At 36.3% G+C, this 25,924-nt stretch overlaps 5 protein-coding genes and 3 pseudogenes across 17 annotated transcripts; 4 read left to right on the top strand and 4 right to left on the bottom strand.

The window, feature by feature from the left end:
* Nucleotides 1–1,043: 1,043 nt before the first annotated feature.
* Nucleotides 1,044–1,611, top strand: LOC109132202 (uncharacterized). Its single transcript, XM_019243408.2, has one exon. The coding sequence runs from the start codon at nucleotides 1,090–1,092 to the stop codon at nucleotides 1,336–1,338; it is 249 nt and encodes an 82-aa protein (XP_019098953.1). The 5' UTR covers nucleotides 1,044–1,089; the 3' UTR covers nucleotides 1,339–1,611.
* Nucleotides 1,612–1,852: 241 nt separating this feature from the next.
* LOC104701292 (18.5 kDa class IV heat shock protein pseudogene) lies at nucleotides 1,853–2,724 on the top strand (annotated as a pseudogene). The gene has a single exon (XR_015563900.1). The product of XR_015563900.1 is annotated as an 18.5 kDa class IV heat shock protein pseudogene (transcript).
* Nucleotides 2,725–3,929: 1,205 nt separating this feature from the next.
* LOC104701282 (pentatricopeptide repeat-containing protein At2g19280 pseudogene) lies at nucleotides 3,930–6,689 on the bottom strand (annotated as a pseudogene). Its single transcript, XR_015563897.1, has 2 exons — nucleotides 6,589–6,689; nucleotides 3,930–6,483 (listed from the first exon to the last, which is right to left on the bottom strand). The product of XR_015563897.1 is annotated as a pentatricopeptide repeat-containing protein At2g19280 pseudogene (transcript).
* Nucleotides 6,690–8,299: 1,610 nt separating this feature from the next.
* Nucleotides 8,300–10,168, top strand: LOC104701272 (uncharacterized). Its single transcript, XM_010416927.2, has 2 exons — nucleotides 8,300–9,278; nucleotides 9,851–10,168. The coding sequence occupies exons 1-2, from the start codon at nucleotides 8,367–8,369 to the stop codon at nucleotides 10,013–10,015; spliced, it is 1,077 nt and encodes a 358-aa protein (XP_010415229.2). The 5' UTR covers nucleotides 8,300–8,366; the 3' UTR covers nucleotides 10,016–10,168.
* On the bottom strand, nucleotides 10,117–14,437 carry LOC104701248 (uncharacterized). Of its 3 annotated transcripts, none has more exons than XR_015563884.1 (7): nucleotides 14,079–14,273; nucleotides 11,467–13,107; nucleotides 11,281–11,393; nucleotides 11,098–11,201; nucleotides 10,823–10,913; nucleotides 10,550–10,597; nucleotides 10,117–10,449 (listed from the first exon to the last, which is right to left on the bottom strand). XR_015563884.1 is itself a non-coding variant. In XM_010416900.2 (7 exons), exons 2-7 carry the CDS (start codon nucleotides 12,981–12,983, stop codon nucleotides 10,369–10,371), a joined length of 1,896 nt encoding a protein of 631 aa, XP_010415202.2. In that variant the 5' UTR covers nucleotides 12,984–13,107; nucleotides 14,079–14,437; the 3' UTR covers nucleotides 10,117–10,368. The 3 variants fall into 3 exon arrangements, 2 of the variants coding, with proteins under 2 accessions (XP_010415202.2, XP_010415212.2); XM_010416900.2 differs by having other exon boundaries at nucleotides 11,281–11,335; nucleotides 14,079–14,437; XM_010416910.2 differs by having other exon boundaries at nucleotides 11,281–11,335; nucleotides 14,105–14,271.
* A 5-nt stretch (nucleotides 14,438–14,442) lies between these two features.
* On the bottom strand, nucleotides 14,443–17,838 carry LOC104701238 (magnesium-chelatase subunit ChlD, chloroplastic-like; annotated as a pseudogene). The gene is made up of 9 exons (XR_015598174.1): nucleotides 17,694–17,838; nucleotides 17,609–17,612; nucleotides 17,328–17,502; nucleotides 17,142–17,226; nucleotides 16,767–17,057; nucleotides 16,107–16,663; nucleotides 15,518–15,722; nucleotides 15,311–15,416; nucleotides 14,443–15,202 (listed from the first exon to the last, which is right to left on the bottom strand). The product of XR_015598174.1 is annotated as a magnesium-chelatase subunit ChlD, chloroplastic-like (transcript).
* A 3,071-nt stretch (nucleotides 17,839–20,909) lies between these two features.
* Nucleotides 20,910–21,365, bottom strand: LOC147950314 (uncharacterized). The gene has a single exon (XM_087512890.1). It carries the CDS (start codon nucleotides 21,363–21,365, stop codon nucleotides 20,910–20,912), a length of 456 nt encoding a protein of 151 aa, XP_087369016.1.
* Nucleotides 21,366–22,224: 859 nt separating this feature from the next.
* On the top strand, nucleotides 22,225–24,803 carry LOC104701214 (asparagine synthetase [glutamine-hydrolyzing] 2-like). Of its 8 annotated transcripts, none has more exons than XM_087461721.1 (8): nucleotides 22,225–22,385; nucleotides 22,507–22,666; nucleotides 22,752–22,857; nucleotides 22,990–23,252; nucleotides 23,587–23,851; nucleotides 24,118–24,256; nucleotides 24,358–24,453; nucleotides 24,592–24,803. In XM_087461721.1, exons 5-8 carry the CDS (start codon nucleotides 23,727–23,729, stop codon nucleotides 24,628–24,630), a joined length of 399 nt encoding a protein of 132 aa, XP_087317847.1. In that variant the 5' UTR covers nucleotides 22,225–22,385; nucleotides 22,507–22,666; nucleotides 22,752–22,857; nucleotides 22,990–23,252; nucleotides 23,587–23,726; the 3' UTR covers nucleotides 24,631–24,803. The 8 variants fall into 8 exon arrangements, with proteins under 8 accessions (XP_087317847.1, XP_087317838.1, XP_019084731.1 ...); XM_087461712.1 differs by having other exon boundaries at nucleotides 22,236–22,385; nucleotides 22,507–22,636; XM_019229186.2 differs by having other exon boundaries at nucleotides 22,242–22,385; nucleotides 22,507–22,636; nucleotides 23,078–23,252.
* Nucleotides 24,804–25,924: the final 1,121 nt, after the last annotated feature.

Here is a 25,924-nt window from a genome sequence, read left to right as displayed (position 1 = left end):
GACCAAATCAAAAGGAATGTGTTCTCACTAAACTATTAAAAAGAAAAAAAATCACAAAAGCATTGAACTTGTGTTAAAACAACAACAAAAAAGGTATGAATATTCCAATTGATAAATGTACTTTTGACACATCAATCTATTTTAATCCGTACGCATTGATATGTACACGTATGTGTGCAAGCAAGTACATGCTTATGATATGGTTGGAATATTTTCCATTAATATGGGACTTGACCCATAGAAATTTTTTTAAAATGTTTTAAAAATAAAGTTCATTATCTCTTTCATCTTTTCCACTTTTTTAAATAAAAATAAAAATATTCTTTCAAGAAATGTAAGTTTAGATTTACTTCATATAAATCCTAATCCTAAATACATGGTTTCTTCTAGGGTTTACTATATTAACTTTCAAATACTACGAAATGCTTGTTACACATTGACCACCTACTCTCAATTTCACTTCTTTCTCTCTCTGCGATTACTCTTTACTTGATTCAATATTACGGATTCCTTTTCATATCAATCACAAAACTAGCTGTGAAAATTGTTACTTTCGTTCATGATCATCTCCTTTGTTAAAACTAACTTATATATTTGAACTAAAATCTGTGTTTACCTCTTCTAAATTTTATGTCTGGTTTGTTACATTTATATGTGTAGAGAGTTTTCTGTTTAAATCAAAAAAGTTAAGAAAATATATATATCCATTGGGGTTGTTACACACACACACATATAAGTATAGTTTATAGTATAGCATCAAAAGGTGACACATACACACATAACTTTTCACACGTAGGTTGAAGACGATTTGTTTAGAATGAAAGTTGTTAGTTGAAACTTATTTCAACGATCGATCAAAGGTTTTATTCGAAATACTTCAATCGTTTTAGGGGCTTTATTGTAACATTTCCTCTTAATTAATTTGACTCATCCTTCCACGTATCCATCATAAAAAACACCTTGACATCAAACACCAACACGTAACCATCTCTAAAGTTGCCAGGTGTTCTCGATTCTCGTGTCTTAAGTCCAAAAATATCTTGCAAGAAAATAGTGAACCTTTGAGAGAAAGAGAACGAAGAGAAAGAGATGGAGGCAACGAAAGAGAGAATGGAAAGCGAAGATAAGAAGAGAGGCGTGAGTCACGTCACCAGTGAGGCAGGAAAGGCTCAAGACAACACGACGGTGAGAGCCATCATTCGCGAATCTATAGTGGAAGGCACAGGTGCCTGCAGCGACAATGACAATGTCAAAGACGGCGGCAATGGCACTGGCAAGCCGGATGATATTCTTGTTTTCTCAAGAACTGTACGGAAGATCGATTCATCGCTTGAATAGAAGCTCATCTGGATGGGTTCAACGACCATGAATACGATCAACTTGGAACTGTGTGGCGTTTCTCATTTAGTTTGGGTTATATGGGCTAAGTTGTGGGGGAGTGTTTCGTATCATTTCGGTTTTAGCTAGTGTTCGTTTACTCTCTATTTAAGTTGTTTACGTTTGTGAAACTTTTTATATGAAGAGATATTACCTAAACTTATACGTGTGAAGAACACAACTTTGTCCAAAAAAAAAAAAAAAAAAGAAGTTATACTCGTGTTCTTGTTTTTATTGTTTTGATCAACACACTTTGATTAATACATAACTAGGAGTCCTATCAAATGTATTTTTTATTCCTAAGTAAACTTTGAAAATATTTGATTTTATTCATGTGAAACGAGCTCTTTTTGTATCAATCGACCGGAGAAATAAATACACCGGTAGATATTACATTATTAGTTGAACACAATCGTGAAAAAAAGACTCTATGCACTTAATGTTAGTACTTAGTACTAACATTTTGCCACCATATCATTTTTTGCAAAGGAAGTTCCTCAATATGTTTATCTTCTACCTAGAAAATGACACAAATGAACCGTAAAATATTTCAAACCTACATTTGATTTATATACACAAAATACCAACTTTGTCAAAGAGAAAGAAAAAGGTCTTTAGAGAAAGCACCACTGGGCTTTATACTTCAATTCGATGTAGGCCTAGTTAGTAATTTACTAGCTTCAGCTTCATCACAACTGTCACCATCTCAAGACAACTCTAGAATTCTCTCGAGTAGTAATTATGATTTATATAGCGAAGCTTCCGTTGCTTTCTAGAGTAGAGACAAAGAAGATGTCAATAGTTCCCATCAACGAACGCCGGAGACTATCTCCAGGCGAGAGAATCTATGAACTCATGAACACCTTTCTTGATTTCTCATCATCACCACCTCTCTCTCTTTCTCACCACTTCCCTTCGCTTTCGACCGTCGAGACGCAGCTCAACTGGACGGAGACTCCAACAGCTCACGTTTTCAAAGCGTATCTTCCTGGAGTGAGTCAAGACGAAGCGATTGTGTTCGTAGACGACGAAGGATATCTTCAGATATGTACTGGTGACAACAAGTTTATGAGTAGATTTAAGCTTCCTAACAACGCCTTGACGGATCAGGTGACGGCGTGGATGGAAGATGGGTATCTCGTCGTGTTCGTCGCGAAAGATGGCTCTTCTTCGCCATCACAGCTGCCGGAGATTGAGGAGAATCGTAACGTGAGAGTCGTGGAGATCACCGGCGATGATGATTGATTAAGTTTTTTTAAGTTTATAAACTCTTATGTACTAATTAAAGACTCTATGTACTTAATGATCAAGTTGGCGAAAATTTATCTTCTCTACTATTATTACTTACTTGCGTCTAGATCTAAAATCTTTATTCTTTAGAGCAAGGCCAATGGAGGGTTTTAATTTTGGGATCATATGTACTGTTTGAATATTTTATGAATTAACTGTGTAATGTTTTAAAAATAAGAACCCTTATCTCTTAATTAAATTTGTGCAAGAAGCACCAACCAAAATCCTTGTGGTGTATTGGATCATTTAACCCCTCTATGAAAGGCCCAAGCACAAAAGTTTGGGACATTGATTGTGTACATGTTTTGTATCTTCTAGATCTCCACTCGATACCTAGAAAAGGCTCCATGACTGTGCACCTGACTACAATTTAAATAGATGAATTAGCAACAGAACTGATTATGAGATGGAGGTCCGGATTAATCAAAAACGTGTGGCCAGCATGGATACTTTACTCTAAGTGATGCTCTATCCATGAGTAAAGTTTGGCCACAACGGTAACACTTCAGATACTGATTTATGTGATGAACAAGTGCAAAAATTTGTTGAATTCTAATTACAATATCTATAACAAGTAAACAGTATCTGTCTCACACACCCGAGCATCAGAGGAAGAGGAATCATCCTCCCTAGTTTTACTGCTACTTGAATCAAGCTCAGAGCTAGATATCAATGACGAGCAGCTGCCATGTGTTCCAATCAGAAGAACATGTCACTACGGTAACTTTTTTGATTCTCGGATACGTTCAGTAGACTAGTTTCAACGGAGGAGCTGGACGATCTTTCCACCAACATGTTTTCCTGAGAAACTCAAAAAGTAGAAAGCACATTACGTTTCCAAGTAACTGAGTTCATATCCTTTTGATCTCCTAATGTCTGAAAGCAAAATATGGAACAGAGAGTCCATGATTACCAAAACGAATAGACAATAAGTTCTCGTCTGATTAGTAATTTAGTCCAACACATTGTTTTATACTTATTCCAGTCATCTACCAGGTTGATCTCCTGATTCTTATTCTAAGAAAAACAAGTTAGGATCTAAAATTTCTCAGCGAATTCGAAGAAAGGGAAAATACAGCCTAGAAAACAACGATTGAGGTAGATGGATTGCCTCGAAGAACGGTAAAATGTTTGTGAACGGAATACATAAATGACATAACCAGGAAAGGAATTTGTAACTGAACCAAATTTTATAATTGAAAATTTGAAATTGTGACTCCTGTATCTGTATGTAACAAGATAAGTAGGGAACTTACTATTAGTTTCTCTAAGATTGTCACAGTTAATAACTTACTTATTGAGTCCTATTTATCACTTTTGGACGTCAAAAAATGAAATTCTTTACAAAGAGTTTACATATTCATTACTGAGTCTGCAACTAGTTTCAAAAGAAATCATCAAATCTGACTACAATCAGGAGGGGGTATTCTCAAGGAAAAACATACTGCATATGCTGAAATCACAGATATAACAGAAAAGCCTAAACGAAAAGCTTACGGGATATCTTCGATTTGGTTTTGATTCCATTCTAGTAAGCTTCTTTCCCTTTCGTATCTATAGCTATCATCAACTCTAGCTTTCTCCTTTTCTGCTCCAACAACCTCACTAATACTATTTTCTGTAGCTGCTCTCGTTGAGCTTCCAAGGTATCGAATTGTGTTTGCATATTAAAAGGCGGGAAACGACGTAGGAGAGTTAAATATGATGCTGCATAATGTGAGCTGTTATCATCCTCCAGATATCAGACACCATTTGCAACAACAATATCTTCAAGTAGCATGGATGCATGCTTTTCTGAGTTCACAAATCTCTTTCCCTCAAGCCCCACAACAAGTGCATGATGGGTACTCTCATTTGGAAGCATTCCCCTTTGAACCATCAAACCAATCAACTCACATGCTTTCTCAATATCTCCTACACTGCAATATCCATGGATGAGCGTATTATACAAAACCACATCTGGCTTTAACCCCGCATCAAGCAACTTATTAAACAAAACAATAGCTTTTTCCATTCTCTGCGCCCTGCAATAGCCATGAAGTAATGCACTGCATGTTACAACATCAGGTTGCGCTCTAAGATCAGCCATGTAGAACCACAAAAGAAACGCTTCCTGAAAATCCCCCCTCTTTGAGAACCCATCAATCACATCAGTGAATGCAAATGCACTAGGAACGAAGCCCCGTCGGATAAGCTCACTGATAATTTCATTTGCTTCATCTACATATCCTCTAATTACCATGCTATGTATCACAATATTGTAGGTTGCAACATCTGGAGAAATACCAGCAGATCTCATTCCATCAATAAGCTCAAAAACTTTATTCAGCTGATATGTCTTCCCATAACCATACATCAGACTGTTATACGTTACAACATCAGGTTTCAAACCCTCAAGTTTCACATTCCGAAACACAGACTCTGCATCAACTATGCTTCCAAATTTGCTGCAAGCACCAATAAGTAGTGTATATGTTTTTAAGGATGGCCGGTTCCCACTTTTCAACAGCGCCCCGAAATATTGAAAAGCTTTATCTGTTCTGCCTAGATTACAAAACCCATCAATCATATTTGTATAACAAACACAATCAGGAAGAAGTCCCAACTCGAAAATCTCCTGAAATACTGTAGATGCTCTTAGCATGTCTCCCTTGGTACATATAATTGACAGAAAGCTACTGTACACAAAAATGTTTGGTCTAAGACGAAAATAGTGAATGAGCTTGATGGCTTCCTCTGGTTTTCCTACCTTACAGAACCCATCAATAACAGAACTGACGGATACGGAATCCTGAGAGATACCAAAGTGTTTGAGTTTAAACAACGCTGCAGTTGCTTCTTTTAGAAACCCTGCCTTACATAAGTTATTAACGAAAACTGTAAATGCCACAATATCGGGTCTGATGCCATAGTGTTTCATCCCCATAAGTAATTCCCAACCTTTATCAAAATAGCCATCAGAGCAATATCTGCTTATGAATAGGCTAAGCACAGCAGCATTTAGATGTCTCCCACGACTAAGCATGTGCTCAACAAATTCCCTAGCTAACTCCAAGCCATGAACTCGTAGAATTCCCTCAAGCAACGAAATACAAACCCCTCGTGAAGTAAAGATACCAAACTGGTCCATTTTGTAAGTTAGTTTCAGGGCCATGTCTATTTGTCTCTCTCTAACGCAACAATCAATCAGTATGCAAAACACAGTCTCCAGAACCCGACGATCAATACGAGTTTCAAATAGATCATTCATAAGTAAACACAAGGACCTCTCTTCTCCACTACATTTCTTCACCAGACACAGAAGCATATCCACAGCTCTGTAATTCATATTTCCAGATACCAAAATATGAACCATTCGGCTGATAGACCTGCTCGAGTGCTCAACGCCAATCCACAACTCTGACCACCTAAAGAAGTATAAAGCAATAGACGCATCCAAAGTCTCCTCAAACAGATCATCCAAAATTCTAACGACACTATACTGATCAAGCTCAGTACTAAACCCAGTCTCATGTTTCTGTATCCAACTGTGTTTCATAAGCACATTTCTAATAGTTTCAACACAGTCGTCACTAGGGACATCAACGTTCCTCAGAATCGTATCAAAATAAAAATGCTTACTTGAACTAATTCTTGCATCGGAGATACCTGAATCACTCTGAAACCTTGGGGGGTTAGTATCATCAGCCAACGAAGTAAGAGAAAAGCTCCTAGACCAGATATATCTAAAGGGCTTAGCTCTCGTAAACCAATGAGACTTCAGGTTAAGTATTGAGCTTGAAACCCACATAAACAGGGATAGGTCACAAGTAAAATCTGAACAAGAAACAAAAGCAAAAATTGTTAATTTTATGTGGGGGACAAAAATACTAAAGAGGTGTGCAAAGTTCGCATAGAAAGAAACTAACTGCGAAAACTTACAATAGGGCTTGTCTTTAATTTTTGATCTTCCGGACAAATTTATAACGGCGACGAGGAGTAATAGGCGTAGGCGAGTCGAAGAGGAAGAGAAGTTGGGAGAGACGAACCGAAACGAGAGTGGGTAATAAATACCCCACTGGGTATGATATAAAATTCCGGTTTTTTTTCTTCCAGATATCAAACCCGTTTTCTAATCAAATAACCAAAACCGGTTTTCTAATCTAAAGCAGAAGTGTGTGTGATGTGGCGATTTGTGATTCCGGCTTTCTTTCTTCCAGGAATCGAACCGTTGGAAACCAATTACAAATAAGGCCTTGGGTTTTGAGAGCAGTTTTTGGATTCAGTATTTTGATTATCCTTTTTGTAACCATTCATGATTTTCGAAAATACAAATTTTCTTAAGAACAATAGACAATCTAGGCCTTGAATGTTTACAAGTTTTTAAGTGGTTTTTGAATCCTAGTTTTTTTTTAGATTCTAGATTTCGGTTTATGGATTTTAGATGTTAGTAATTTTAAAAAAAAAAAAAAAAAGAAAGAATTCAAGTCACGGTTAAAAATGAAAAGCTAGTAAAACAAAGATTTGGTTTTTTTTTTTGTAAATTCACAAAAACCAACAAAATCTGAATTCTTTAATTGTTTAGGAAACCCAATTTTTGCATAATCTTGATTAGCTTTAAAGTGTATCTTTGAAAAATCTAAAACCAAAACAGCTTTATAATCATTCAAGGTTTTAATTTCTAAATGTCTCATATGCTAATGATAATGGACATACGCTATACGAGAAACAAATTGTCGATAGAATGATTTTTTGTTTAAAGTGGATTGATCAATCAGGTTGAACATAAAAATCAATGAAACTGAAATCAGATTTGATAATTGATGAGTTAAATCATTTTTACTATTTTAACAACACAAATAAAAAAATAGATTGAATCAAACTGATTTAATTAAGATTGTATTAAACAAAAATTGTTGTGTGATATCCCGCGAGTTATATACTAAATCACTAGAATTAATAAAATAATACATTAGCAAAATTAGTATTAAAATAGTATATTAACAAAACAAAAAAAAATTGAACTATTTGAACTCCATGTTACATCATTCATTGCAACTCTAAGATGAAAAAGTTGGAAGATAACCATTCTGATTTGAGAAAGAGTGTGGATGAGTTGAGAAAGAAGGTGAGTTTTCTTGAAGAAGACAAACATAAGTCTTGGTTCGGATGGTGGAAATAGATTCAGCTAGGTGATATGTTTGTCCCAATTTTTGAGTCCTAATTCTTTTATTTTATTCTTACACAATCAATTTAAATAACACTAGAATTTATCATCTATAAAATTCTGTCACATTCTTTTGTCCAACTTATAGATAGTATTGTGCTCACACAGTTATTATCATTACAACTTACAGAACTTTTGACCCATATGTATTACACAATATTGGATTTCTTAACATTTTTTCATTAATTATTTGTCAGCAACTGAGAAAACAAAAGCAAAAACCATGTAAACAAAAACAAAAATCATGTAATCGTTGTGTGAGCTAATACAATTTAGAATCTCTAATCTACTCGTCAATCATATTTATAATCCATATGGTTTACGGAAATTTTGAACCATATATGTAAGTAGCATTTAACATATTTACTGTGACTTCACAAATGGGCTTTTATAAAAAGGCCTTAAAGCTTTCCTAAAAAACCCATCTAGACACGAGAAATACCCCCGACATATATATCTCGGCGACGGCAAACTCTTTCTCTCTTCTTCGACAATGGACTCTCTGGTCGCGAGTTACGCTTCGTCGGGCGAAGACGAAGAACCTCAACCCCGTAGAGGAGCTTTCACCTCGAATTCTTCAGTACCTTCTTCTTCTTCTTCTTCTCTATTCTCAGTTATTCCTCAACCTAAAGAAGTCAGATCTTCCGAAGATGGTGATTTCGGTTCATCTTCATCTCGCGTAAAATCATCTCCGTTCCTCTCCTCTCTCCCACCTCCTAAATCCTCAATTTCACGGCAACAAGGTCCTGCTCCGTCGTCGATCACGAAACGCGTCGTTCAGATCAGGCTTCCGGTAAACCCTAGACCGAGCAATCTCGATGACGAAGACGATGAAGAAGAAGAAGAGAAAGCGAGGAAGAAGCGTAAGCAGATGGAATCTGCCTCCGCATCTCACGATTCATCAGTCAGATCGTTCTTATCCGCCATGCCTGCACCTAAGAGCTCGCAAACACTCGGCGCTCTTCCTTCATTGGGATCAGGATCAAGTCGAAGATCGAATCTCGAAACGGAAACACCTGCAATTGCAATTGCTCAAACGGCGGAATCAGGTAGTAGTGATCAAAACCAGAGTTATGAATCGGTAAGCCATAGAAATAGCGTAGCGGAACAAATCGCTGGAGTAGTAGATAACTATTATGCTGGTGGATACGAAACGAATCCTAGTGCTAGTGTTGGATATGATGGTAGTAGCTATGGAGGTAATACTTGGAACGGTGGTGGGTATGAGGCTACAACGGGATTGCCCGAAGCGGTTGTAGCTATGGATAGTGGTGCTAGGAGAGGAAGGAGAGGGAGGAATCAGATGCCAGAGATGGTTGAGGTTAAGCAAGATGAGCTCATGAAGAATAGGCCAAGAGTTGATCAGGTTAAATCTACTGGAATCGCTTTTGGACCCGCGTATCAGGTTTGTTTACCTTTCTTACTCTTGCTTTGGATTTGCTTTTGGCTGCAAGAACTTAGTAGTTGTCTCTACGGTCTCTAGTTTCCTCTGGTTCTTTAAATCTGAAGCCTTTTCTCATAGGAGCATATTGAGTGATAGATAAGCCTGAAATTGAATAGGTAAAAGTAAAGAGTAGGAGTTGTGAATTTAGCTCCGGTTTGTGGCTGCCATTGTTAAGTTTGTTCTGTCTTGCTTCAAAATTTCTATGGAACAGCTTGCAAGTTGTCTCTAGGGTCTCTTATTACTCTTGTCGTGTAAATTTAAACCCTTTGCTTGTAGGAGAATTCCATTAGAGATAGCATATTAGGTAATCAAATATTTATGAAATGCTCAATATTTGACCCCCAGGAGAAAATAGAATATGATTTGTAGATTGACTCTTGTTTGGGGCTGCCATTGTCAAGTCTTGCTGCAAAATATCTGTGTGGTTATTAGTAATGAGCTACTAGCAAATTTATTGTATGTCTCTCACAGAGAAGACTTGAATTCTTCGTATGTTCTTCTAAATGTTGTCTTTGTTGACATTTGTATTGCAGCCAGCGACATCTTCATCTAAAGGGAAAGTGTCAAAGCTTCACAAGAGGAAGCATCAAATCACTGCATTGTTCATGGACATGAAGCACAAAGAGACTGAGTTGACTGAGAGACGTTCTAGAGGATTGCTCACAAAAGCCGAGACACAAGCTAAATACGGATGGTGATTTTGCCGCTATTGTTTCTCCCATTTTGTAATATTGGCTGCTACAGATTTTCTGTAACTCACAGTGTGTAATTTTCCTTCTTTTACTATCTTCCAAGCTAATTTTGTTGCATTCAAGATAATTCCCAGATTAAACAAGAACCTGTTTCCAAAATACAAGCGTTCTATTCACTACCCCTGTTGCGGGAGCTAACAAAAAAGATCTGAACCTAATTCATCTTTTATAAGAAACTTGACATCCTCAAATTTTGCCAGTGGTACAAAACTCAGTGGCGCTTCACAAAAAATTTCTGATTTTACCTTTCTAGTTTCTACGGTGTCTAATCCAAAAGCATATCCATTTGATTGCGTCCATCAAGATTTTCCTTCGTTACGTGATTTATTTCGACCCTTCGATCCTATCTTTCGCTTTTTGGCATCTGAACGAGGTCTAAGCTGCAGAGGGAAGTGACCATTCAGTATTAGATCCTTGATGAGAACATAAGACTATAACAAGGATTATTAGATCAAATAAGCAATGAGAAAGATAACAAACCATCTTGATGTACTTGAGTTGTTTAAGGATCTCACTCGTCTCCAATTCCTGAAGAAATGAAACAAAAGATGCAGTGTAAACTTCGATGATGTTTTGGAGTATGTAGAAATCTGCTCAAGAATCCAAATGACAAGTCGAGAAAGATGAAGCAAGACTGTTCGAGAATTTCTCACTGCTTTTAACAAGTACTAGACTCTTATGGCTGCTAACTTTTCAAACTCAGAAGGATTTTTCTTTGAGGCAAAGAAAATAGTTGTCAAGAGAGTTTCTGACCTGAGGGACGGCACAGTCCGCACGTGATGGATCCCAGAAGACGCAGCAGAAGCATTCCCAGTCTTTGGTTTGTACCTCTGAACGAGGGGCCCTGCGTATATCCAGTCAAATTAAGCATATTGAGTAATTCATTTTACACCAGTGGTTGAATTATAGATATAAGACAAGGAAGAAGGTATTGGTGAGAAGCCCGATGAGAAGGCGATAGATAGCAAGGTCCATTCAAGACGAGAGCATAAGCCAAAAACTGGAACATACAAAATTGTTTTACCTACCTACGCCACTTTCCGCAAATATTTCCATTACTATTTTCCTCCCTGCACTGAAGCCAATTTACTGCAGAACATTGTTTCTTACTATTCTTGGCCTTATTGAGATCCTGCAAAGAAAGAAGAATGGCAGCTATCTGAATCCAGCCAACTCTATGACAACTTATATGTACTATACTGAGAGCTTACATGCATGTATTCTGACTCATCAATCTCCAAGGGTTCACCAACAAAAGAAGTATCACTGCATTGAGATCAAAACGTATTTGAATGACAGTCAAATAAAAACAACACTCATTTACCTGTAGACAGACATCTTTGTTACTAAAATAGGACTTAAAAATTCAAAGAACTGTTGATTATCGAAGTGCATACCTCATTGTTGGACCTGACCAGTCTGGAACATCTGCTTGAAACTCTTTTCCTATTCGAATTCCTATTACAAATGGTACTGTAACTCTCCATTTCCGTTCCCGTGAAATTCTTCCCTTAATTTTGGTCTTTGATGACTTCTTTTTCAAACAGGATGGACAAAGCCAGTCATCTATCTTTGCAACTTCTTTCCTTCGAGTACCACAGCAGCGTGTATGATATGCTTCTTCACATTCATCACAAATTAGCATTCTTTCAACAGTTCCTGGCTCATCACAATGTTTACACTGCCTGAAAGGGCTGCTGCTACTGTCTGTATCTGTCTCAGACACCCCAGCATCAGAGGAATAGCAATCATCTTCTCCAGTTTTACTGGAACTTGAATCAAGTTCAGAACTGGATTTCAATGACGAACAGTTGACATTTGTTCCATCAGAAGCACATCTCACTTTGGTAACTTGGGTATCGTCTACAAGTTCTAGAGAACTGGCAATAGAAAGTTGATTACCATTTTTCTTGGTTTCGCTTGGGTCAGGTCGAGCAAAAGGTCCTCTGAATTTGAACTTTTTCCGGGTATAAACTAGAAAGCCATTAACCCGGACACCAATAGATTTCTCTCTCCGCTTCCTCCGGCTATACATAAGCAACACATCAGATGTATCTCCATTTCTCTTGGTTGTCCTAATATGACTTTCAGTCAAGATACCATTAGATTTCACTAACTGCGTGCTCTGGCTGTCAACAGGTTGATAACCAATTTGCTTGATTTCTCCAGGGTTAAGTCCAGTAAACGCACTATCAGCTTTAGCAATCTGTCCCCTTTGGCTACATACAGAAGAGTCAGCTTGATCACAGCTTATCTTGGTTCCTCCAGTCACATGTGAGCTAAAACTACAACTATTAAATTTCACTCTACCTTTTTTTCTGCTATACACAAGACAATTATCTGATCGATTGCCTCTTCTCCTGGTTTCTCCAATACTATGCTCAGAGACAAAACCATCATCACGCCCATCACCCCTTATCGTAGTTTCTCCAGTAAAAGTACAACTGGATTTCCCTCTCCTTTTTTTCCGGCTATAGACAAGACAGTTATTGAAGCGATCTTTCCTTTTTGTGCTTTCTTCAGGGTTATGTAAAGTGACAACAGAGTCATCAAGAGAATCATCCTGTTTCATATTCTTCCCTAGGTTAGGTTCCGCAGTTCCCCTAGGTTTTAAGCTCCTCTTCCTTCGACGATACACAAGAGAAGTCCGGGCCTTTTCCGATACCTTGTGCCTAACAGATGTCTCTGGACAACTTACTTGATGTTTTGGATGTTTTGATTCATCAAGATTCATTGCATCAGTGACTGGAACAGCTTTAAGAAAGCTTTCTTGAGACTGTTCGGGAACTTTGTGGATCATCTGATAAGTTTCAGCAAGTGACGCCCAATCATATGCAGCAAATGGGTCTTGATACTCGGATACGTTCAGTAGACTAGTTTCAACAGAAGAGCTGAACGAACTTTCCACCAACATGTTTTCGAGATTAACCCAAAAAGTAGCCGAAAGCACATTACTTTTTCTAACTACCAATGAATCTGTTGGTCAACTTCTTCATGTAGTCCCTCTGGAATGGTAGAGTTCATATGCCTCTGATCTCCTAAACAAAACATGGAACAGAGTCAATATGAGAAGAAAACCAAATCCAGTGATTACCATAACGAAGAAACGGCAAGTTCTCATTCCAGTGACCTATCAGGCACCCAAAAGGGATGCTCTCCTAATTCTCATTTTAATAGTTTTGAGGTACTGCATTCTAACCCTACACATATTTTTCTCATCATCAAATCTCACTAAGTTGGTCCTTCTAGTGACAAATTCAATTCAGAAAAACCTAACAATCCTCGCTAAGTTCGTAGTACAGGATATTCTTAGATGCTGTTAAAATCCAAATTCAGCACCCAAGTTTAGAAAACCACAAAGATTCAGATCTAACGTGACTCAAATCTGGAAACCCGCGTACCCTTCAAACTAGATTCAAGCTAGACATATCTATAATCCAGGTTGCATAAAACCATTGAGAAGCAAGTAAAATTCTCTTCCTAAGCTAAAATCCAAATCTCAATCTTAACAATCTCTGAAACAAATTTCAATCTCAACAATCTCTGAAACATATCCTGAGAAATTCACAACAAAAACAGACTCAAATCTGGAAACCCGTGTACCCTTCAAACTAGATTCAAGCTAGACATATCTACAGCATCTTAAATCCAGGTTGCATAAAAACCATTGTGAAGCAAGTAAATTTATCTTCCTAAGCTAAAATCCAATTCCCAATCTCAACAATCTCTGGAACAAAACTTCAATCTTTCAGTCATAACGTATCCTGAGAAATTCACAACAAAACAGACTCTCGTTCTTATGAAAACCCTAGAACACAATCAAACCATCGGAGACTAAACACCAAAAATCCAATTCCAGTAAATCCACAAACGTTTCACATACCTAACAAATCATAGCCAAATCCAGAAGAGAACAACAAACAATACAATGAGCAGCAGAGATACACACATACACACACACAAGTATCGTACGATAAAGAAGAACACAATGAACAAATTCGCAATTTACCAGATGACTACGAAGAGAGCAACAACCTCACCCTCGTTGGGCTTTACTTGTGGCGTTTCTTCTGAGCTTTTAGCCTCACTCCCAACACTAACCCAAGTTTCGCTCTTTCTCTCTCTTTCTATCGCCCTCTCTCTCTCTTTCTCTCTCTCTCTCTGACTCGCTGCTAAAACAACTTTTTTTTTTTGGTTTTCCTGTGGAAATATTCTGTTGAAATATATATATAAACTTCAAAAATCTAATTTTACAATTTAAATGGGGGATCAGATTTTTTTCTTGTGTAAAAAAGGGTCTGTTATATTTTTAGTTTCTTGCATTCTTATCCCTGAATCTGATTTTAAAAACCCAAAATTAAAAGCTATAACAATGAAGAAACACATTTATACATTTACATATACATAGAGGTGTTGAACAGTACAACAAAGTTACATGTGTCCTTTGGACTTGTTACTTCCAGTATGATCAATACATATGATTGTCCAAGAAGCTCAAAATTGTTCTGCTATGGGAATGAACATACACTAGTGAGTCCTCTTGGACCTAAAACAAGAAGACTTGCCTAAGAGTTTCCTGGATTTTTTTTTTATGTTCTTAAGTCTCGATAGCATGATCTTTCAGGTCCAAGCAAAGCTTCTCCGTTACTACTTCGAAGCCAGTTCTCCTCCTCTTGTTTCTTTGTCTTCTAAGCTCATATCGGTGTTCAATCTCGTCAAGGGCCAAAACTCAGACAATGAAAAAAAATGTGACATTTTAGAAGTTGCAGAGAGAATGCGCCTACTAACGGGAGTAACGGCAGTGGTCAGACAGAAGATGAGAGCAGTACTAATTCATGCTTTCAACGAAAATAGTGACACTTACCTGCTGTGTTCTTTACCTTTGATTTCGAGGTAACATCATATTGAATAGTATACATGCCTTTTTAGTTTGAATGTGAAGCAGTCTCATTTGCAGAATCTTGAAGTTGCTTAATCTAGTCATGTTTTCGTTGATTGTTCTAGCCCCGGAATGTTCCCTTCAGAGAATGCCCTAGACTAGTGAGGTTGTTGAGATAAGAAACCTTGTTAAGATATCTTAGAACCCACCTTCCTACTCCTCGATGTCAGATGTTGTTGCACCGTTTTACTGACCTGACAATGGTACTTAGCCAAATGATTACCGACAATAGAGCTTATGAAGAACTGATACTGAATGAGGATGGTATAGCCTAACTCGTTTTAACTTTGGATGCTGAATACCTATAACAATTGACAAGTGCGTTTCTCAGGGATACCTTCTTTAGTTCAAAATCCAACTTTTATGAAGCAATGTCCCTCATGGTTCTGCAAACATCTGATGTACTTACTGCTACATAATACCAGCCGTTAAAACATTTTAGACCCACTAATCAGATATTTTATTATAAACTGAATAAGAGATTAGGTAATAGGAAGCAGATGTTAGACCTCAACAGCACCACTTGGGAGTCTGAAAATCGAAATTATATCTTCATCTTCTACATAGAGTCTTTCCTCTCCTCTTCTGGTGTTTCTCCATCTGGGTCTCTCTAACTACTTATGCACATAATTTCAAGTTTGTATCTGATACTTAGACCTCAGTCTTTGACTTTACATATCTGCTCATGTAGCGACAGTCTTTTCCGAATACCTCCTAATACAATCATAAGATATAACAGTTACACACTTAGGCCAACAGTGTTGCAAAAAGTTTGAACTGGAATCATTATCTAATGAGAAGGTGGCCTTGTGAGTATGAAACAACTTATCATTATCAATCTTGCGAAATGTAAATGGAAGACAAATCATATGGTTCTTCATATCATTAGAAACTACTACCAACTTTGTTAATAAAGAAACAACACTGTCATGCTGTTTTATGCTTAAACTACTACCCTATGGAAAATATTAGAAGTAGTTTCTTCTACTCTGTCCTTGAAGTAGATCAATTATTTCTTCCTCTTCTTTGTTTTTGAAGCAAATCACAATATTTTCTCCCCTAAACAGATAAAGGGATTAAAATCAAAAAGGTACTCACATAGTGTAGTCCGCAGCTCTCCACTGTCTTGGCCTGGATACAATTTCTTCAATGTTGTTTGGTTTCAACTGAGGGGACCCTATTTCCAAATGCATGACCTCCATTTTGGAGTTCTAATCACGGCCTCCCGAATCCTATAGAAAGCTTTTACACCATCAGAAGAGCAGCTCAAGGTGCCCTCTTCATCGCCAACATTTCCCAGGCCACCAATGTTATTGCCGCCTTCTTTCGCTTCAGGATCATAGGTACCATTCTCAGAGTCATCCGAAAGCTAATCAACATCGTCATTGAGTAGCATTTGAGAACCAGTACAGAAACTAGCTTCACCTTTGAAAATATAAAAGAAGAGAGTAAAAAGTCTCAGAAGTAGAAGAGTGAACAGATTTCTGATATATAAAAGAAGAAACATCTCTCTTAACTCATTTGAAGGCACCTGCGTCTTTGATGTTTCTGTCTATTCATTTACCATTCTGAAAACCTCGTTACGGTGTTCCGGAAACTGTGTGACAATTCCAACTATTGCGACTCGATCTTCAAAGCTCATAGGAAGGTCTGAACTACAAATGTTAACATCGTGATGTAAAAAGAGAAATAACAGTGAAATTATCAAAAAGAAACAGAAAACATTCTTCATCTTCGATTCATAAACTCCATCAATACCTAAAATTAATGGCAACACGGTCTAGACAGTGCTCTCGGACAGCACTTTCTTCAGGGTCATAGGTCGCAATTAAAAGTGGCTTCCATGGGTGCCTAAAGCTGATACCTTCACTTTCAATACATTGGGAAGCAACTAATTCCATCATCTAAGAAATTTCTTTCATCAACATACAACACTCCTCTATGGGCTTTAGCCAAAAAATCAGGTTGGATAAGATTTGTCCCCCTTTTTACAGACTCCTCAACATCAACAGACCCAATGAGTCTGTCCTCTGTGACTCCTAGAGGAATCTGTCTAATACGAATGACAGAAAAACCTAAGTAACACAGAAACTATCTCAGAAAGGTTCTAATGGATCATAAAACTAAATGTACCTGAATGAAAGGAGATGTGAAAATCTCAGTCTTAACGCTGTTATCATCATTGTACTCTGTTCGCTCAGCTAAGTCGTCTTCCTACCTTAATGTATCATAAGAGTACAAACCAGCAGTGTATGAATTGAGACGCGGATGTAATTCAAAGAAAAAACTTAGTTTGTTTTCTGGTTGTAAGATTCTTACTCCTCTGGAAACGCTGGTTCAGTACTAGATAATGAGCCTACAACAACTTCTATAGGAGGGAGGATTTCATGTAGCCAGTAGCCCCCGTGCCATGATTGTTTTAGCAGTCCCTCTACGACCTGAAATAGCAATCCCTCCAATTTCACGATCAACCGCCAAGTTAAAGAGCAGTTCTTATGCCTCCCCACCCCACAAGAAAATAACAAACAACATTACTTGAAGCAAGCAACTTATATATTCTGTAAGACTTTTGCATCTGGTGACAAAAAAAAGCGAAGTACATCTCTGAAAATAAAATGAAACCAGAGATTCTTAAGTATGAGATAGCTCAGACAAAAGGAAACACTTGGGTACCCACCCACCCACCCAGCGACTTATCAGACATATCCTTGAACACAGGATCCATCTTGTTTGTCACTGGTATAAAGGCATTGGCCAAAGAATCTCTCAAGCTCCTTATTTGGTGGTCTGACCTTTTCCAATCGAACCCAATGACCAGAAAAAGATACATTTTATGTGGAACAAACCTATAATGGAATGTAGCAAGCCGATCACTGGTATGTAACATAAATCTATAGTAGTGAATTATTTTGGCGATTGTAAGATATACATCTCTATTCCCTAAGAAGCCATGCATGTATTCTTTGGACTGCAATAGTTATCATGATTCATCTATAGCAGCCAGAAAGAATACCAAAATTCCTAATTCTTTAAACTTCGTGATACTCTCAGCAAGTCAAGTCAATTCAATTCATGATGAATAGAGCAAAACACAGACTCTATATGCATATACAAAGTTCATTCACACTGTTCAAGGATCATATAAAAACTGTTGTTGTTGTTGTCGAATAGTGTATTTTTATGAAATCCTCGCTTTCTAATCCGAATCGGTAAGAAACTCAAAATTGATACAGAACTGAGATAGCTTACTTTCGCGGATCATGCTTGGTCGGTTCTGTCACTGGCGGCGGCCGACGAAGCTGCTCTCAATCAACGGTCAGATTTGGGTTCGTCATCGCGTCGGGTCGCGTCCAACTTTAAAACTTTTCGTTGCACTCTTTAAGTCTTAACGCTTTTACACTTTAATCCCTGTTATATTAAACCTTCATCTATCTTTCAGTTCACAATAATAACAAAAACAAATGTTACACTTTGATGCTAAAATGGGTAAACCCATCCTATTTGGTATTTACGATCCATCTCATATTAATTAGTAAACCCAATTATACACATTTTAAATCTTAAATCTATTTAACTTCGTTCATTTAAACATATATCATGACCCATTCACACTCATTTAAGTTATATACTAGATTACTAAATTTCTTAAATAGATTATTAATTGTTAAATTGTCTATAAAACTAGTTTTAGTGTTGTTTTAAAATATCTTTCTTTTCTGTTATGATGACTAGTTTACATTCATTTATGTCATATCTTATTTTTTAAATAGATTATTAACTGTCCATAAATTTTATTTTAGTGTTATTTTAAAGTATTTCTCTTTAATATATATAAAATATAATTTTAATTATTTTTTTTATAAATTATAACTTATCTTTGATTTAAACTAAATGTATTTTCTATTAGAGTCCTAAATATTTTGATTTTGTGAAGACTTTGAGATCAAATACACCTATAAAAATTCAACGGTTTGGGCGCAATTTCTCTATATTTTTAGGACTACTTCATTTTGTTTTTCTCTTTTACACATTAATTAAAATAACACTCTATAATTGGAAGTCTTTCTGGAAAGGAAAAAATTACTTTACAATAGAAATTTCAAAAAAATAAAAATTTGGATGATCGAGCTAAACAACTGCTCTAGATTTAGAAGAACGGAGATATTAAAATATAGAAATCATGGAGCAAACCAATCTCATTTAGAAGATTGGATCGAAGCTGACCACACTTTAGAAGATTGTACCATCAGGACTAGTTCTGTACAATTTGTTTCCAACACCTAACAATCAATTTTTTTTTTGTAAGGATAGTCTTTATAGCTCATAATAAAACTTCTATATAAGAACCATGAAATCACAAAGAAATAATGACGATTATTCTGGCTATCAGAATGTGATGATAATCTCCAAAAGAAAAAAGAAAATTATATTGGAAAATCGTTTAATTGTTATTCATATTACTTAAAAAAAAAAAATTTCCTAAATCTTAATTTCTTATAATAGTTACTAAGGGGGAGGTATTGGTTTAAGATTTAGAAAGAATTTTAATGACTTTATGTTCTTGCTGATTGTTAGAATCATAGAAAATTGAAAGTTAAAAATGAAAGATTTTAAGAGATTGTTTAGGAAGGGAGAGGTATTGGTTTAGGATTTAGAAATAATTTTAATGACTTTAAAAGTTAGGTAAAATATGTTGTTATTCAATCAAGACTTTTAAAAACTCTTTAAAAATTTGGTGTTATTGGTTGTGGATTTGTAAAAAGTTATCTAAAATCTTGATAAATCTAGTGTTATTGGATTAAGAGTTTTATAAAGTCATTAAAAGTTTTATGTTATTCAAGTAAAACAAAATAATCTTGGATTGTTAATAAATTCAAATTTTATGTTATTGGTTTAGAATTTTATATCATTTCCTTCATAACAAAAGTCATGAAAACTCTTTCATCAAATAGAAAGATTTTACAAGATTAGAAAAAACAAATCATCAAGATTTAAAAAAACTTCCTAAACAATCTCTTAGAATCCTTCATTTTTAACTTTCAATTTTCTATGATTCTAACAATCAGCAAGAACATAAAGTCATTAAAATTCTTTCTAAATCCTAAACCAATACCTCCCCCGAAGTTTTTTTAAATCTTGATGATTTGTTTTTTCTAATCTTGTAAAATCTTTCTATTTGATGAAAGAGTTTTCATGACTTTTGTTATGAAGGAAATGATATAAAATCCTAAACCAATAACATAAAATTTGAATTCATTAAAAATCCAAGATTCTTTTGTTTTACTTAAATAACATAAAACTTTTAATGACTTTATAAAACTCTTAATCCAATAACACTAGATTTATCAAGATTTTAGATAAATTTTTACAAATCCACAACCAATAACACCAAATTTTTAAAGAGTTTTTAAAAGTCTTGATTGAATAACAACATATTTTACCTAACTTTTAAAGTCATTAAAATTCTTTCTAAATCCTAAACCAATACCTCCCCCTAAAACTTATCTCTTTCGTTTTCTTCGATTTTGTATTGATTACGTTTTTGATTTTGAGAGTCAAAATCAAAACCATCCTCTTCTGTTAAATGGGCTCCCAGTAGAGCTACTGTTTTTTGCGGAAAGTTTTGGTTTCGATATTCTCCGAGAGATTGTTCAAATTTTTGGAGAAACTCGTGAATGCATTGCGCCTAGTGCAGCTAGCATCTTTCACGCAAGGTTTGAAGGTTAAATCGATGGATTTTTTTTCTTGTCAAAACCCGGTTTCATTAATTAAACTTCGGTACAGTGGGTGGAGGAAATCAATGCCGATTTAGCTACCTTATCGGCTCTTTGATTTAACTCTCTTCGAACAAAAGTAAAAAAAAAAAAGATCAAATTTGAGAGATAATTGAAGGATGTCGTGTTAAATCCCGTAGAGTTCCTTCGAGGAAAACTCTGAGTGAAGTGCTTTGATCAACAGCTGTGAAACTGAAGCAAAGGTAATTCTCGTGATACCAAGTTCCAGGGCCTGGTGGATTGCGAGAAGGAGAGCAGTAGCCTCAGCCTCGAAAGGGGACCCGATATTTTGCGCGACGGAACAACCGGAGATCTCAGATGTGTGATGATTGTCAGCGAAGATCCAGCCAAATCCCGCTTCTTTCGTGTCTTCACGCCAAGCCGAATCAGTGAAGCAGTGGGTTGTATCCGGACGATGTGAGGGATTTTCCTGGATCTGGGTTGAAAAGTTAGATGCAGTCGGTTGTTCCTGCGCTGAGAGCCACTCCTTTGCATTAATGATGGCCAAGGTTAGTATTTCTGCAGGAGAGATCTGTCGGTTTTCAAAGATTTTCTTCTTTCGGGAGTTCCAGAGCGTCCACATTAGCCAGGGAGCAAGGGATCCCTTTCCGATACCCGTAGGTGGGAGACAAACCAACTTGTTGGCGATCTTAAGTCCACAGAAAAGATCAGTGACGAGCGGTGTGTGAAAGGAGTGTTTAAAAGGGGCAAGGTTCGAGGCTGCTATGGCAAACAGGCAATGGAAAAAGAGGTGAAGACTTGTCTCCTCTTCATTACAATGGGGGCAAAGAGCAGTTGGGTTAATTCCTCTCGATTGGAGATTCTGACCAGTAGGTAGAGCGTTGTTTAGAGCCTTCTAAATGAGGAATTTCACTTTTGGTGGACAGTGCAGGTTCCAGACATTCGTTAAATCGATGAATAAGTTAATTGTATTTGTTTTTTTTGTTTTTTTTTGTCAACAACATAAAAGATTGGCTCAAGCGAGCTAATGCATTATTTTGTTTTGTTTAGTGTTCAAAAAATATTAATATAGATGACTTTATAGATGAAAATATGAAGTTGCTTTGCTTTTTTATTTTAAAAAAAAAATCTATGCCTATTAATATCATGAGAAATTTGAATTGCAAGATTGTTTTGGTGAATGAAATAAAAAGGAGAAAAAAAATTGATATGGACGAAATGGTCTTGAGTTTTTTTTTTTTTTTTTGGCTAACGTCTTGAGTTTATTCACAATTATATTGAAAACACTCTAGATATGTTCATTCACTACAAGAAACTTGCACATTGATAGCACCAGAGGATAGCTCTTTTCGCGTAACTGCTATTAAAGAAAGTAGGTTGGATTGTAATACCATAGGATAACACTAAAAAAATGCTAAGCCAAAATTTTAGTAAGCGGGAATTTTTAGAGCCTATATTTTGGTGTGAGCGCTAAAGACTTTGCCAAAAAAACACAGTTACTCTCAGACTTTTCCTTCAAAAAATTTTGGAGACACAGGAAAAAAAAAAGCTTTCACCAAAAAAAAAAAAAACTCTCGACAAATGTTTTCTTCTCTCTCAGATCCTCCACACCATGCCCTCGACTCCTTCTTCCGTCGTTAAGGTACCACTATTCCTCACGTCTTCTCTTTTCTTCTTCTACAACCTTTTCCGTCAATTTCGGCGATTTCTTTCGGTGAAACCAATAACCTTCCTCGTCAATTTCTGGTGAATGCTTGAGACAGATCCGGCCAGCTCCAGCCATTTCCCAGCTTGATGTCTGGACGCTGGTCCTTATTGCAGACCTTGGCGTCATCTTCGATGGTTGGATGCAGGTGGCTTTAAAAGGGGATCTAGGGCTTTTTATAGATTTTGGTTAAATTCTCGAACCTTACAATATATATGGTTTGCCTTACAGCCCTTACAAGTTTTGTGTATACAGTTTTTGATTCCGGCTAACCCTATATTGATTTCGCATCTGAAACTGCAGATACTGCCACTGCTTCATCTTCTCAGGTTTTTGGAATTTGCCTTTGATTTTTCTCTTAAACTATGGCAACGGGATGCGAAATGGTTATATCTGAAACCATGAGAGGGTATAATTCCATTTCCCCTCCTCGGTTCTTAAACATACTGCTAGTGTCTCTAAAAGCACAGTATTGTTGTAGCCGGATTATGAACATAGGGGCTAGTGTCACTACAATATGATTTGCTTTTTGTCCTTGTAGTTATCATTGCCGTTCTCGGAGTTTATCAGATTCTGCAAGCAGCATATAAGAAGTATAGAGAATGATTCATGTGTTAATGCTATGGCAGATTCCTATAGTGAGGACCATATACCTGGACAAATATACCTAGCACAGGTTATGATGATATCTAGTTTTCGTCTTTGTGCTTTTGGTGTATGTAGAGCCCGACAACAAGAGGTTGAAAATGTGGATATTTTCCAGAGTTAACTAAAACGCAGCTCAAGCGGCGTTGACTATTGCAAGTAAGTTTCTCTTTTTATTATTGGGTTTAGATGAGTTGTTTCTAGGAATTTTTGTCTCAGATATTGATGTAATGATGTAGAGGATATACATAACTCTGTATTGGTCTCTTAGATTGATTTAGTACTTTGTTAGCTGAAGAGAATATATGTGCCAGATTCGAAAGTCAGTCTCACTCTTTATCTGGTAGCGACATTGATAAAATCTCTAGAGAAACCGAAGGAAAGCTCTCTAGATTTTGTATAAGAAAGACAGATTCTTTTATTACAAGTAGAAGTGTTTACAGTTTCGAGCCAAGTAACTAATAAGCAAAGTAAACTTCCTTATGTTACTCAGGAAGTGATCTCCAAAGTCCAAGCATTGTGGGAAAATTTTGAAGTGACTTTGAGTTTGAAAGGTTTGATAAAGTATGAAACAGGTTAGACTGCTAAGAAGATATGATGATTTGCGGAAATCAATGGCAGTGATCACTGATCATGCCAAGCTTCTCGTCAAGTTTTGATTCTTTTGACTGTAACACAATGTGTGGGATTCTCGCTGTTCTTGGTTGCATCGACAGCACTCAAGCTAAACGTTCTCGTATCATTGAACTCTCTCGCAGGTACTCTCTCTCAATCTTCCCCTGTTTCATTCAATCAATCACCCATCAACTTCTTCTCGTAATCTATAAATGCTGCGCATTGTTACTGAATAATCGATTATGAATGAATTGGAATAAAGTTCTCAACTTTTTTTATGGATGGAATAGAATGTGTTTGCTTAATCGATTGATCAGTCACTGTTTGATTTGGCTGCCAAAAAAAAGATTTGATCTTTGTGGAGAAGACCCGAATTGATTGTTTGGATTGATTACTTCTGTTTGTGTAGGTTGAGGCATAGAGGTCCTGATTGGAGTGGACTCCATTGTCATGAAGATTGTTATCTTGCTCATGGGCGTTTAGCCATCATTGACCCAACTTATGGAGAACAACCGCTCTATAACGAAGACAAGACCATCGTTGTCACGGTACTTGAAACTATGTCAATCATGTGTGAACAAATGTCAAATTTTAGACCTTTGTCAATTGTATCATCTGAATAGTAAATCAAATGTGCTCACGATGTCAGGTCAATGGAGAGATATACAACCACAAGGTTTTGCATGAAAAGCTCAAGTCTCATCAATTCCACACTGGTAGCGACTGTGAAGTGATTGCACACCTTGTAAGTATCTGTAATTGAGAAAAGACTGAATTGTTGCTTATGGATTACTATCTGTTGTACCTTTTTGCTTATTGCCAGTTAGTGAAAATGAAAATGTAACTGAGCATCTCTATTGTTGCATTTTGGTCTGTCTTGCAGTACGAAGAACATAAAGAATACGTCTTTTTCATACATTGAAAGTGAACTAGTGGCTGTTCATTAGATTGTTTCGCAAAGTGAGCAGCTAAGAAAGGCTTGGATGGGTTACATGAGTTTGTCTCTGTTCTTTGTAATGTTAGCTTTATTTTGTTTAAGACTTGGTGGCACTTATGTAAGACTTATTTTGGTTAATGTAATATTAAGGTTATGTATGTTGTTTCTTTCATGAAACAGAAATTTAATTAAATAAATTTTGAAAAAAAAAATACCATGACATATAAACTAGCACTAATTTTGTGTCACAATAAAATATATTATAGCTATAGTAGAATTTTCTACCATAGCGTGTAAAATGACTTATAACATTATCTTAAAAAATTAAAAAAACATGATAACAAAGCATTTGGTTACTGCTATGGTAGAAGACTCTACCATAACATACTTATATGCCGCTATCATATGTGTGGTATCTATGATAACAGTGGCCTAACATAGCATTTGTGAAAAAGCTATCAATGACGTATTATAGCATTTCTCTAATGCTATCAATGTAGATATTTGTTGTATATTTGTTGTAGTGATTGCAAGTACAAATTTCTTATTGATGGACAAAGAAAATGTATATATATTTATTATCATAATATAGTAGCCTATTCAATGTACGTAGTAGATGCATACTCATAAGTTTACACATTATGATATACAGCTAAGGTAGCTACAATCTTAATTTAGTGCAACACTAAAAAAATCTAGTATTATACATCGATTAAATGTATTTGTATCACTCACCAAGAATAAAAAAAATTAACAAAAGATATTATATATTATTATCTTGATTAATTTGGTTCGAACATGGAACTTTTAAATTATCATTGTAAAGTCCATGTTCCAAGGAAATGGAGTATATGATTTGAGTTTATGTGGGGAATTGGAGTGGAATTGGTTTAATTTCAGTTGGTTTAGCTAAATTATGGTTTAACAATTCGTCCTGTTGTTTATTAAACAAAGCTCAACTATGGGCTCATACGGTTTAATTGAGTTTTGTTATGGAATCAAATTAAACCAGCATAAACCAAAAAGCTAACCAATAGCCCTAATTTGCTCTTTAAAAATAAAAAAGACGAGCTGGGTTGGCCGTCACGTACGATTGTACGAGTGAGAGAGCGGAGCTGTTGGTAATGACGTGTCTCTCAGCGAGAGAGCCGAGGGTTAGTGTTGTTGATGTAGCGTGAGAGGAGAAGAGAAGGCGAGCCGTCCTTGGGTTAAGTGGTAGTGTTGTCGTGGGTTTTAGCCATCGTTGCCGTTGTTGTCATTCATCGCCACGTTAGATCTA

Source organism: Camelina sativa, chromosome 1 (genome assembly GCF_030686135.1).
Source record: "Camelina sativa cultivar CO46 ecotype springtype chromosome 1, ASM3068613v1".
Lineage (NCBI taxonomy): Eukaryota > Viridiplantae > Streptophyta > Magnoliopsida > Brassicales > Brassicaceae > Camelina > Camelina sativa.
The sequence above is the reverse complement of the archived record's forward strand: the minus strand, read 5'-3'. Positions and strand labels throughout refer to the sequence as shown.